The sequence below is a fragment of the Macaca fascicularis genome, chromosome 14 (genome assembly GCF_037993035.2).
Source record: "Macaca fascicularis isolate 582-1 chromosome 14, T2T-MFA8v1.1".
Classification (NCBI taxonomy): domain Eukaryota; kingdom Metazoa; phylum Chordata; class Mammalia; order Primates; family Cercopithecidae; genus Macaca; species Macaca fascicularis.
The window spans coordinates 13,392,752-13,403,899 of NC_088388.1; the positions used below are offsets into that span (position 1 = coordinate 13,392,752).

General features: G+C 54.8%; 1 protein-coding gene across 1 annotated transcript; it reads right to left on the reverse strand.

The window, feature by feature from the left end:
- Positions 1-2,135: 2,135 nt before the first annotated feature.
- On the reverse strand, positions 2,136-10,677 carry ZP1 (zona pellucida glycoprotein 1). Its single transcript, XM_005577699.5, has 12 exons — positions 10,451-10,677; positions 8,926-9,047; positions 8,314-8,677; positions 7,687-7,830; positions 7,015-7,202; positions 6,846-6,943; positions 4,878-5,005; positions 4,603-4,792; positions 4,394-4,535; positions 2,802-2,883; positions 2,568-2,687; positions 2,136-2,302 (listed from the first exon to the last, which is right to left on the reverse strand). The coding sequence occupies exons 1-12, from the start codon at positions 10,644-10,646 to the stop codon at positions 2,154-2,156; spliced, it is 1,923 nt and encodes a 640-aa protein (XP_005577756.3). The 5' UTR covers positions 10,647-10,677; the 3' UTR covers positions 2,136-2,153.
- Positions 10,678-11,148: the final 471 nt, after the last annotated feature.

Genomic DNA, 11,148 nt, shown 5'->3' on the forward strand with positions numbered 1-11,148 from the left:
GGCCAATTAGATGGAAAATTTATAAAATGAGGGTGCCGGCCCCTTGATTTGGGAAAGTTCTTTACAGACGAGGAGAGAAATAGTGGAGAGTAGATAAAAGACATGAAGGGTAACTTATGTGACACGAGTGGCTAGAAAGATGCTTGACTTCTAATCAAAGAGAGCCCCTTCAAAACAGCCAATGCCATTTGCCTTATGATGCTCAGATAGGCAAAGGTTTAGAGTGTTACTGGCCTGTGGTGGCAAGCCTGCACAGTGGCGTTGGGCGGGGAGACAGACAGTCCCGAGCCCCATGGTCATAAGAGGTGTGGTCTTGACCCAGCAGTTCTAAGACTGTCTTTCAAGAAAATAGTATACAAAGAACTATATGCTTAAGTAATTGTGTTCAACACTTGTCATTCTTAACCTACTTGGTCTGTATCAACAGATCAAATGCCATAGCTCAACCACAGTTTAGAAAATACATCTATTTGAAATGATAGGAAATGATACAAGACGTCTACCCTTGTGTTAAACAAAGCAAATTCAGTTACACAGCGTTATTCCAATTGGTACCTCTGGAAGTTTGAAATCCTCACATGAGCTTGTATGATGGAGGGAGGGGAAGAAGGAAGAGTTAATGCTGGAAGGAACCAGAACCCAGGCCCCTAAGACCAAGTCAGCCTGGCTCCTCCAACCAGCCAAGCTAAGAATCCTCACCTATGCCATACTGAGCCTGTAGGATATATCCTATGTCCCCCTGTACACACCAGGAAGCTGGGCAGGGCAAGACTGGCCGTTGCTAGCCATAGATGGGAAGACAGGCCCAGAGAAGGGAAGTCACTTAGCTTCCATGGCAAATGTTTGGGCCTTCCTGCCTCTCATGTTCTCCCTCTAGCTAGAAGAGTCAAAAGACAGCAGTTTCCCCAGCCCGTCTTCGTACTGGCCTGTAAACTTGTACATTCAAAACCAAACCAAAACATTGACAACAAAAACTAGGTAAGCATTAGGCTTGGGGCAAGAGGAAATGAAATTCTAGTCAGTAGTTAATAGAACCCAGTTACTGTTGGCTGTTAGGTACTATTCTAAGCATTCTTATTAACTCATTTTATCCAATACTTCTATTGGAATAGACATTAACCTCATTTTACAGATGAGAAATCTGAGGCCCAGGGAAGTTGAGTAACTTACTGATTATCACACAGCTAGTAAGAAGCCAGCTCTGGGGGCCACATGCTTGACCAGTATTCTGAAGACAGGAAAGGCTGAGTAGGCCAGAGCCGAGTAGAGGGTTCATGTAGTATCAAGACCACAGGCATGACTTGAGCACGTTAGCTCCCCTTGTAACAGCTCTCTAAGCTCATGCTCTACCTGAAGTCCAGAGAGGTGTCTGAATCCAAATTCAGCCTTCCCTACCAGATTCTTCTCCCTGTCCCCTTGAGGCCAAACCCTAGCGTCCTGCCCCCTTCTCCACCTAGAGGATCCACATGTCTGGAAAAGGCTTTGCTGCCAAGTCAGAGATGAAGGCCCATGCCGTGTATGGGCAAACCGGGCTCAGCAGCCTAGCCAGCACTGGTACGGACCTGTCTGGTGGCCATGCCCACCGTGGCAGGCAGTGTCAGGGCCAGCAGGCTGCCATTCCTCCTGTGCCAGCCCTTCCCACATGGACTAGTCTTGGGAGGCCAGGGGAGGGGATGGGAGGCTGTGGGCAGAAATGCAGCTTTTACAGTAGGCTGGCAGGCTCAGGGGGTCTGTGAAGTGCTCCTTCAACTCAGCCTAAGAGTTCCCCTTCTCCACAACAGCAGCTGCTCTGGGTGCTTTGAGGATGCCCTGGCCAGAACCCCTGTGTCTGTGAGGAGGTGACAAGCCTTCACAAGCCATTTGCCCAGCTGTTGCTGTTCTTTGCCAACATCTTAACCTCCAGTATCTTTTTCCTGTTTGCTCTGCCTGAAATGCCACCATTCCTTGTGAAGAGGGAGAGGCTCCCGAGTTAAGCCTTGGGGGACGTTGGCCTCTGTGCAGGGTGTGGCACATATGAAGTATTTGTAATTGACATCACAGTTCTGGAAGGACGGAGCTGACTTGGAGGACGTTTCTCACATAAGAAAGAGTTCCGTTCTAGTGGTCACAAAAAACTTCTCCACACCTGGTTTCAGTAGGTTTGAAATGATTGTTTATTGAGCCCATTCACTGTTTTCCCAGAGCTTCTGGACCCAGGTCTGGCTCAGGCCCACAAAGACACCAAACCCAAGGACCAGGGCAACAGCTGGCAGCAAAAGGACCATCCAAAGGAGAGGCCTCAGGCTGGAGTTCCCATTGGAGTCTGTCAGAGAGAAGGGATTGGCGGGACTGGCTGAGGCCCCTCCAACCCTGCCCTCCAGCCCAGAACTTTGTATCACACTGGGCAGAGCTGAAGCTGCCTTTCTGCAGATGAGGTGGACTATGTCTGTCTTCACTTAGTTCCCCACTGACTGCAGTGACACCATCTCTTGCCCTCAGCTATGGCCGGAGCATCCCCGTTTTGTCAGCACAGTCTTGAGGGCTGGGAGTGGGTAAGGCCTGAGGGGCCCATCCAGAAGCCCTCATACCTGTGGGCCCAAGTGTGGGCTCCTGCCCATAAGAATCCTCAAAGCCCACTGGCCCCGGAGAGCTCACGATGTCCTGGGGCCTGGCAGTGTCATTACGGTGACCTGAGGATCGTCGCTGTCCTGCCCAAGAGAAGAATGAAATCTTGGCCTGGTCTCCTGCCCCTGTGGCTCAAAAGCCGGGCACGGGCCTGAAGATGTATGAAGGAACAAATGCCACTAGCACCCCAGACTCACTTGCAGTCCCAGCGCTGCACACGGTGGAGCAAGTCTCCAGCCCTGAGCTGTGGCAGGCAGAGGCACTGCAGAACAAGTAAACCTGGTGGGAAGAGAACATCAAAGTGGCTGGCTCGGTGCCACCGGGCAGGAAGCAGAGACAGGGACATGGGATCCCCAAGCTGGGCCAAGTCTAGGCTGCTGCTGTTCGGGCAGGGAGAAATCTGAACTTTTTTTTTTTTTTTTTTTTGAGACAGAGTCTCGCTCTGTTGCCCAGGCTGGAGTGTAGTGGCCCAATCTCAGCTCGCTGCAAGCTCCGCCTCCCGGGTTCACACCATTCTCCTGCCTCAGCCTCCCAAGTAGCTGGGACTACAGGCGCCCGCCACCTCACCTGGCTAATTTTTTGTATTTTTAGTAGAGATGGGGTTTCACCGTGTTAGCCAGGATGGTCTCGATCTCCTGACCTCATGATCCTCCCACCTCGGCCTCCCAAAGTGCTGGGATTACAGGTGTGAGCCACCGCGCCCGGCCGAAATCTGAACTTCTTGACCAAGAAGACGACTGCTGCCCATGCTGAGGGAGTGCAGAGCTGAATGTGTTCCTTCCTGATTTGAAATCCGCACCTTCCCCCATCCCCAAGGTCCAAGTCTGTAGTGGAGTGCCCTGCAGGCAGGGACCACCGCACTTCAAAGAGCCCCAGTCCTTGGCAGGCCTGCTCTACCAATGCTGCCTCTGGCTGCACAGCCCCCAGGAGGGCTGGATCTCTCCCTTCTACCTGCCTTACTGAGGGAGACAGCAAATTCCAAGGAGGTGGGGCTTGGCCAGGCAGCAGGAGAATGGATATTTGCCCTCCGTTTGTGACCCCCAAGACCAGTGACCGGGGGAAGAAGGGAGGGCAGATTACCACTGCTTCCAGATACACAAGGGCAGGGGCAGTGCCCTATGGGAGCAGAAGCAGGAGGAGCTGAGCTGACCCAGCAGGCCTCACCCACGGGCACCCCTCATCCAGGTAGGTCAGCGTCTCTTAGATCAGGAGGCAGCACACAGCAGAGATGAGAAGGAAGCCACCCTACCCAGTGCTTACCAGTGAAATCAGTCTACATCTGACATAATAACAGGCAGTGATTTAAAAATCTAGAGATTTGGGTATGTGATGTGAAAGATAGGTTATTCAACAGGACAGGAGTTACAGTGTGTCTGTCACCTCTGGGGCCATCTGTATATTTACACAGAAAACCTAAATATACCCTAAGTTTATCTACGTTTACCTTCTGGAGAAGTTGCTAAGTTAAAGAAAATTCAAAGCAGAATTACATGGAACACATTATCATTTCTGGAATCAGAAGTGAGGCGAGGCTACCCTAGAACATCATGACCAGAGTTCAGATTTAGGGCTGATTGCAGCACAGGCAGCGCTTTCCTTCCTCCTGGTGGTGGCTACGGGTTACCTCTTGCTGACCCAAAGCCCGCTGCCTTCCACGACACCTGGTAGAAGCCAAGCCCCATCCCAGAACTTTGTCCACATAAGTTCACGGGGTGCCAGAGGGATTTGGCAACCAGCTCCTCCCCAATTAACACGTGGGGCCAGGCCTGTAGCAGCCGGGGCTTCTTACCGGTCCTCTGAGGGCTCTCTGGGAGCCCGAGTCCAGGAGGGCGAAGGTGGCAACAGTGAATCTCTGGTAGTGAGACTGGAAAGGTGTGGCCCCATCCAAGGCTACCATTTGGGTTCTGTAGCTGTCGCCCTCGAAAGGGCATCTGAGAAGAGAAGTCAGAGGCTGTTTACAGGAGGCAGAGCAGGTGGGGGGAGCACGGGGACACTTACCCGTCTGACAGAATGGGCCACTGGGGCTGCTGGAAGGGGTTGGCACTGGGAGCGCCCCAGCACTGGTGCAGCAGCAGGACCAGGTTGGGGTCTGTCCTCTGCAGAAGCCGGACCTCCACATGGACTGGTTCTCGGAGCAGCCTCACGATGGGATAGTCGTCCTCCCCATAGTAGGAGCTGAAGGTCTCGTCTGCAGGGAGGGTGACTCATGAGCCAGGGTGGATTGTGCGTCGGGGGAGTGGGGGCCACAAGAGAGCAGGGATAGCATAGCATACCCTTGGCGATCCGCAGTTCAAGTCGCAGGGGGCCGGGCTGGGTCACAGGGGCAGGCGACGGGGGTGGGAAAATGGACGCCTGAACGGGCAGGAAGTCACTGGCATTGAAGACGCAGCGCACATGAAGCCTGAAGTCCACGTGCAAGAGGGTGGGGGAGAAGACACAGAATCAGGGCATCCTGTTTACGTGATAAACTAGGCACCAACTCCGTGGGTGCAACAAACAGGGTGCTGTCCAGCAGGGCAGATGGATGCTACTTAAGCAACACTTTTCCAAGGCCGGCTCAGGAAGCTCACCCAGCCCCATCCTCTGTCCATCTGGTCTCCCTGGGATGGCTCAAGCCTGTTATGCCAGGCCCTGAACCTGGTGGGAGAATACATCAGGATAGAGATGGGCCCTTGGGGGGCTGGCACCTTGTTGGGTCTGACCTGGATACCCACAACTGCCTGCTGTGCCATTCGAGGCCCCTGGAGCCTGACAGTTGAGGCTGGCTGACGAGCCTAGGCGCTCTGCTTCCCAACAGACCTGGGTTTGAGTCTTCTTAGCATTGGGACCACAAGCAAGTCTTTTAACCTAAGCCTCAGTGTCCTCATTTGTAAAATGGCTGTGACTGCCTCCCTTTGAGGGCGCTGAGGCTGCCTGAGATCACAAGATGATGCACCTGTGTCTTCACTGTCCTTGTAGTTGCAGCTGGTCTGCCACAGCCTAAGGGCCACAGTGTCCAGCATCTTCCTCACTAGCCTAAGGGCCATGTGGCCGCTCCTCCACACTCTGGCGGGGCCCGCATCCTCCTAGCACCCCAGAGGCCTGGCACCAAGGAGATGCTAAGTAGGTAGAAGTGGCTCACCCCTGTTCAGAAGGACTTGTGTCTGAGCCCTCTGGCCTAGTCCTGCCGGCTGCAGCTGCTCCCCTGACTTCTGCCTCCCTTCAGGAATCCCCAGTCACTCTGTGTTGACCTCTGGCTGACTCCCATAGCTCTTACATCAGAGAGTCTAAGGCATGACACAGCCTTGTCCCCCACCATTTGGCCATAAGAACTTCAGGGTTTTTAAAATTAAAATAAAAAAAAGAATAATAGAAATGGGGTCTCACTGTGTTGCCCAGGCTAGTCTTGAACTTCTGGCAGTTCTTCCATCTAGGCCTCCCAAAGCACTGGGATCATAGGCATGAGCTACCGCCTCTGTGGTACTTAGAGCTTTAAAGCCAAATTCATTTGAACTGTGACACAGTCCCCTGCTCCCCAACCCTCACGGCAGGGCCGGAACGGGCATCCACGCAGTGTCAAGCACAGGATTTCTACAACCCACTGGCTAGTGCACTGGCTCTGTCCCACAGGCTGAACGGGCTGAGGTGAGGTGCTTTGCCCTTGGTCACACAGGTTCAGAGCCAGGTGTCACAGGCAGATTCCCTCGGCTCACCCCCACTGGCATCCTGGGCACCTGGGTTGCTTTTGCCTCTTGAGTCAGCAGGTCCAGGAGGCCCCTAACAATGAGGGGTTCCTCCCCCACCCAGTTCCTCTCCCACCACATCCTCAGAGAGGTATCTTCAACTTCATCTGTGGCTTCTTAACCTGACATTAGGAGGGGCAACAGCCATAGCCTCAGCCTCCTCCTGGGACCTGGAAGGGGATGCTTTCAGTTGCTCTGAGCTTGGTTCTGAGAGAGACCAAGACAGGGCTCTCTCAGGACTCCAGCCCTCTCAGGACTGGTCATGGGCTTCTAGCCAAACCCTGCAGGCCGGGCACAGAAGGCCCCCACTTAACACTCATGTCTGCCCTGACAGAGGGATATTTCCCCTGCCTATCAGGGGAGGCTGGGAAGAGGCGGGCCCCTTGCCTAAGATCACATAGCCAGGTAACAGCGGAGCCGGGGTTTGAGCCCAGATGGCTCGAAGCCTGTCCTGAGCTCTCCTGTGCCCCCTGACACCCTAGCACAGAGCCACGCCTATAGGAGGAGGGCTGCTCTCACTGGAAGGTGCTGTCCCGTGTGATGGAACCCTGTGGCCCCTTTCGGACGTGGATGCCAGACACCAGCCAGTTCTCATAGATGAGCTGGTCGCCAGCCACCTGTGGGAAGAGAGAGCTGGGTGAGGCTTTCCTGCGGGGACCAGGCCCCAGCCTGTGGTCCCGCCTCCTACCTGCACTGTGGTTCCACAGTGGGTGAGAGAGAAGTAGAAGACCACGAAAGCTTCCGTGTGCTGTGTTGGGGAGCAGCTGGTGGGGGCGTAGGCCAGGTGGACGTTGGCCAGTGTGATCCTGTGTGTCAAGGCCACTTCTTGGGACACCACAAGGATGAAGTAGCCATCTCTGAAGCACTGGAGAGTAGCTGGGACAAAGGTAGATGAGGGCCTTGGGGTTTGGTGTCCATCCAGCACAGAGACAGGGGATGTCTGGATGACAGCCAGGCTTTAAGTGCGGGCCCAGGAGTCTGGACGCTTACTGTCTATTTAGGCTGGTGTTGACCCCAGCAAACCCTTTATGGACTGATTTTTCTCATCCATGAGACAAATGAGTTGAACTACACTCTAAAAGTAGGCTCACCATATAATCTGTTATCCAAACCAGGGTGCTTTAGATCTGAAGGTACAGATGTGTGTAAAGGTAGATCTATTAATACTTCCTGGGATAGTTGTTATAAGGCCAGCTGGGACCTGTGACTGCCCCATCTAAAGGTCTCCTCTGCCATCTGCTGTGGGAGTTGGGCTCTCCAGGAGGAGGATGGGAAGCAGTTTCCACCAGCTGGAGGAGACAGCTCTCCTTCCGCTTCAGAATCCAGGGGACCAGGATCGTGCTGGGGTAGGAGGTTGTACCTGTGTTGCCATAGTAACAGGGAACCTCTCTGGTGTTGTCATAGCAGCAGCCAGCCCGCTGACAGGCTTCCTTTGAAGTTCTTCTCACGATGCAGGGGAGGTGCCCCGAGGCCACCTGGCACTGCTCCTGGCTCGGATGGGTACCTAGGGTTGGGACAGAGCAATGAGGCTGAAGGCACACAGTTTGCAAATCGTGGCCCTGGAATTGAATCTTGGGCACCTGCTCCAGAGCGTATGCTCTTAGCCAGCACATAGCCAGGTAACAGCGGAGCCGGGGTTTGAGCCCAGATGGCTCAGCACACTAAATGTCCTCCCTCAAGACTGCATATTACTGACATTTCTAGAGAACGTTTTCTGAGAACCACGTGTTGCTGGCAATGGTTTCAGTGAGTTTCTGCCTAAAGTTAGGAAACAATTTTACAAGACTTCTTCTAGCTTTAGTATACCTGTACATGTTTAAAGCTGTTTTCCAAATACTACAAAGGAATAAAAGAATCATCTTTTCCTAAAAAAAGAAAAAAACAAAAAAAGAAATGGCTTCTTAGAGCCCAGTGAAAGGCTGTTAGACCACCCTGTACCCCAGAAGGCCCCAGGCAGAGGGTAAGGACACTCAGATGTCCTGCGTACCTATGTAATCTGGTTTGTTCACATCCCAGTGTTCCAAGGGGCCCCAGTGCGGTTGAGCCAGGGTGGCGAGGGCAGGTCCAGGTCCAGGGGATGGTAAAGCAGGGGTTGGGTGGACAGAGCTGTGCCCTGGGTCCAGTGGGCTGGGAAAGGCATGGCCAGAGCCTGGTGAGGTGTGGCCAGAGGTGGGGAGGGAGGGAAGGGTTTGCGGAGTCGAGACAGAGAACATGGTGGGTGGTGCCAGCTGGGAGTCCGGAGTCCAGGAGTGGTCAGGTTTGGGACAGACCAGGGTAGTGTCTTGTGCCACATCCACACGACCATCGGGCAGCACAGCCTCCATGAACACTCTCAGGTGGAAACGCCCATCCTGCAGGTGAGAGGCCAGCAGGGAGCAGCAAGGTGAGGCCACCCAGGCACGGGACGGGCCCACCAGAGCTGAGCTGGCCGTTAGGCAGGGAGCTGGATTCATGGTGGATCCCAGAAAGTACCTTCCAGGACTTAGTTTCCCCCACCCACCAGCTCAACAGATCTTGGGCTCTGGTTCCATGAGGGGCCTCTTTAGCCTGAAGTGACACTAGGACAAGCTTGCTCCTGCACCAGAGCACGGACCCCTACCTTCTCCAGCACGTGGCAGCCTCTGTAATCAGCCGAGAAGACTGCAGGCTCCTGCGGCCTGGAGGTGACCCAGTGGTAGCAGATGGAGCAGCTGTTGACATCAAATCGGTTCCCAAATTCATCTGCAGTGGGGGAAGGGGAGGAGCCAGGGATGTTGAAGGGTGCAGGGAGAGGCTGCTGGGGTCTCGGAAGGAGCTCCCACTCAGCAGCCAGACGACCTGAGTACTCGCCTTAGCTTTACTGTTGGTTTGTTGTGTGGTTTCAGGCTATCCCCCTCCCCTCTTTGCTCTCAGCTTCCACAGCTGTAAGAGGATGGCGGGGGGGGGCCTTAGGATCTTTCTAGCTAGGGTTCCCTGCTCATAGCACACGGCAGCAGGCAGGCACGAAGGTGAGGTGGAGAAGGGATACACAGGGTCTCAGGCACCGGGCTATTTCACATCACTTCTTTTAAGCTTAGTTATCCGCATCCTGTGGCTGAGGCAGCTGAGGAAGGGAGGGTGCCTGAGCTTTCTCAGGTGCACACAATGAGGGCCAGAATGAGGATTTGAATCCTGGGCTTTGTAGAAAGATCTGAACCCATTTCCCAGGTTAACTGTGGCTGCTGTAGTCGCTCGGAGACATTCCCTAGGTGTCCACCCTGCTTGTTGGTCCAGAACAGCCTGGGCACTCTCTGGGTGTGGGCATGTCCCCATGTGCTTGTTCCGTAAGCACAGCCAGGTTCATCTTCCCCACCTTGCAGATGAGGAAACAGGCTTATGGGTCAGGTCAGTTGTCCAAGATCACACTGTTTAGAAGCTGCAGATCTAAACCCCAATTCCAAACCTACACCAGGCCACGCTCACTAGGTCCTGCTGCTGAAAGTGGTTTATGGACCCTCAGCCTCAGTATTGACCAAGTGTGGTTAGAGATGCAGAGCCTAGGCCGGGTGCAGTGGCTCACGTCTATAACCCCAGCACTTTGGGAGGCCGAGGCAGGCGGATCACCTGAGGTCAGGAGTTCGAGACCAGCCTGACCAATATCGTGAAACCCCCATCTCTACTGAAAAGATAAAAATTAGCTGGGCATGGTGGCTCACACCTGTGGTCCCAGCTACTAAAAGGCTGAGGCAGGAGAATGGCTTAAACCCGGGTGGTGGAGATTGCAGTGAGTTGAGATCGTGCCACTGCACTCTAGCCTGGGGGACAGAGTGAAAGTAGTGAGAATCTATCTCAAAAAAAAAAAAAAAAAAAAGAGAGAGAGAGGAAAGAAATGCAGAGGCTTGGCCCTGCCCCAGGCGCACTGAATCAGAACCCGCACCTCGACAAGGTGGCCAGGTGTTTCCCACGCACACTAACGTGGGAGAAGCTGCCCTGGGTGGTGATTCTCCTCCGTGCCCTTTTCTGTGGTGAGGAGGTGGGGGGCTGGACACCCCCAGGCTGGAGGGAGTCCTCTGTTCTTGCTCCTTCTCCAGGGGAAGGGGCCCAGCTCCCTTCTGGCAGCAGCCCGTGGCCAGGGAGGTGGGGGCCAGGACTCTGCCAGCACTCACCCACCACCTTGAAGCGGAGAGTCTGGCCTGGCCTGGGGAACACCAGCAGCTGCATTCCCTTGATCCCACAGTCGTAGCTGTGCCGGAGGCCTGGGAGGCCAGGGTCAGGCTGGAGCCGCCTACCCAGCCCCAGGGTGGCGACCAGCAGCAGTAGGGCCACACGGTAACCCCAGGTAGTGGCTGAGCCTCCTGCCATGAGACACCACAGACACCCCCCTTACTCCCTCACCACCAGAGCGGGACCCAGGCCTTTTATGGAGGAGGTGGCAAGGGGAGCCTCTAAGGGCAAAGGGGGCCCACCTGGAGGAGCACCCAACTGGCCACCAGGGACTGTGGTGAAACTCCTGCCCCAAAGGCTGGGGGAAGCAGAAAGCTGCACGTGGCCCCTGACCCTGGCTTTCTGTCCCACAGCTGTGGCTCTGGAAGGGAGGAGGGAGCTTCCCAGGAAACTGAGGCTGCAGATGGGCTGTGGGAAGGGATCCAAGGCTGGGAGGTGGCCCTGCAGACCTCAGGCCCTCCGCTGTCTCCCTCCCACCCCAGCCTTTCCACATTCCCTCCCTGCCCCAACAGGCTCTCCAGGGCCTCCTTCCTGCCTTGAGGCCTCAGGACCACTGGGAGCTGCAGGCCTGGTTAGCGCAGTCACAGCTCCTCAGGCAGGGCTTTACGGGCCGGTAGAGCAAGACCAGGAAGACATGGCC

Excerpts from the sequence above, each read along its gene's own strand:
- ZP1 (XM_005577699.5), bottom strand. The coding sequence starts at position 10,646 with ATGGCAGGAGGCTCAGCCACTACCTGGGGTTACCGTGTGGCCCTACTG. Across the intron at positions 8,678-8,925 it reads GCTGCCACGTGCTGGAGAAG|GATGGGCGTTTCCACCTGAG; the intron begins GTAGGGGTCCGT and ends TCTCACCTGCAG. Across the intron at positions 7,831-8,313 it reads GAACAAACCAGATTACATAG|GTACCCATCCGAGCCAGGAG; the intron begins GTACGCAGGACA and ends TCCCAACCCTAG.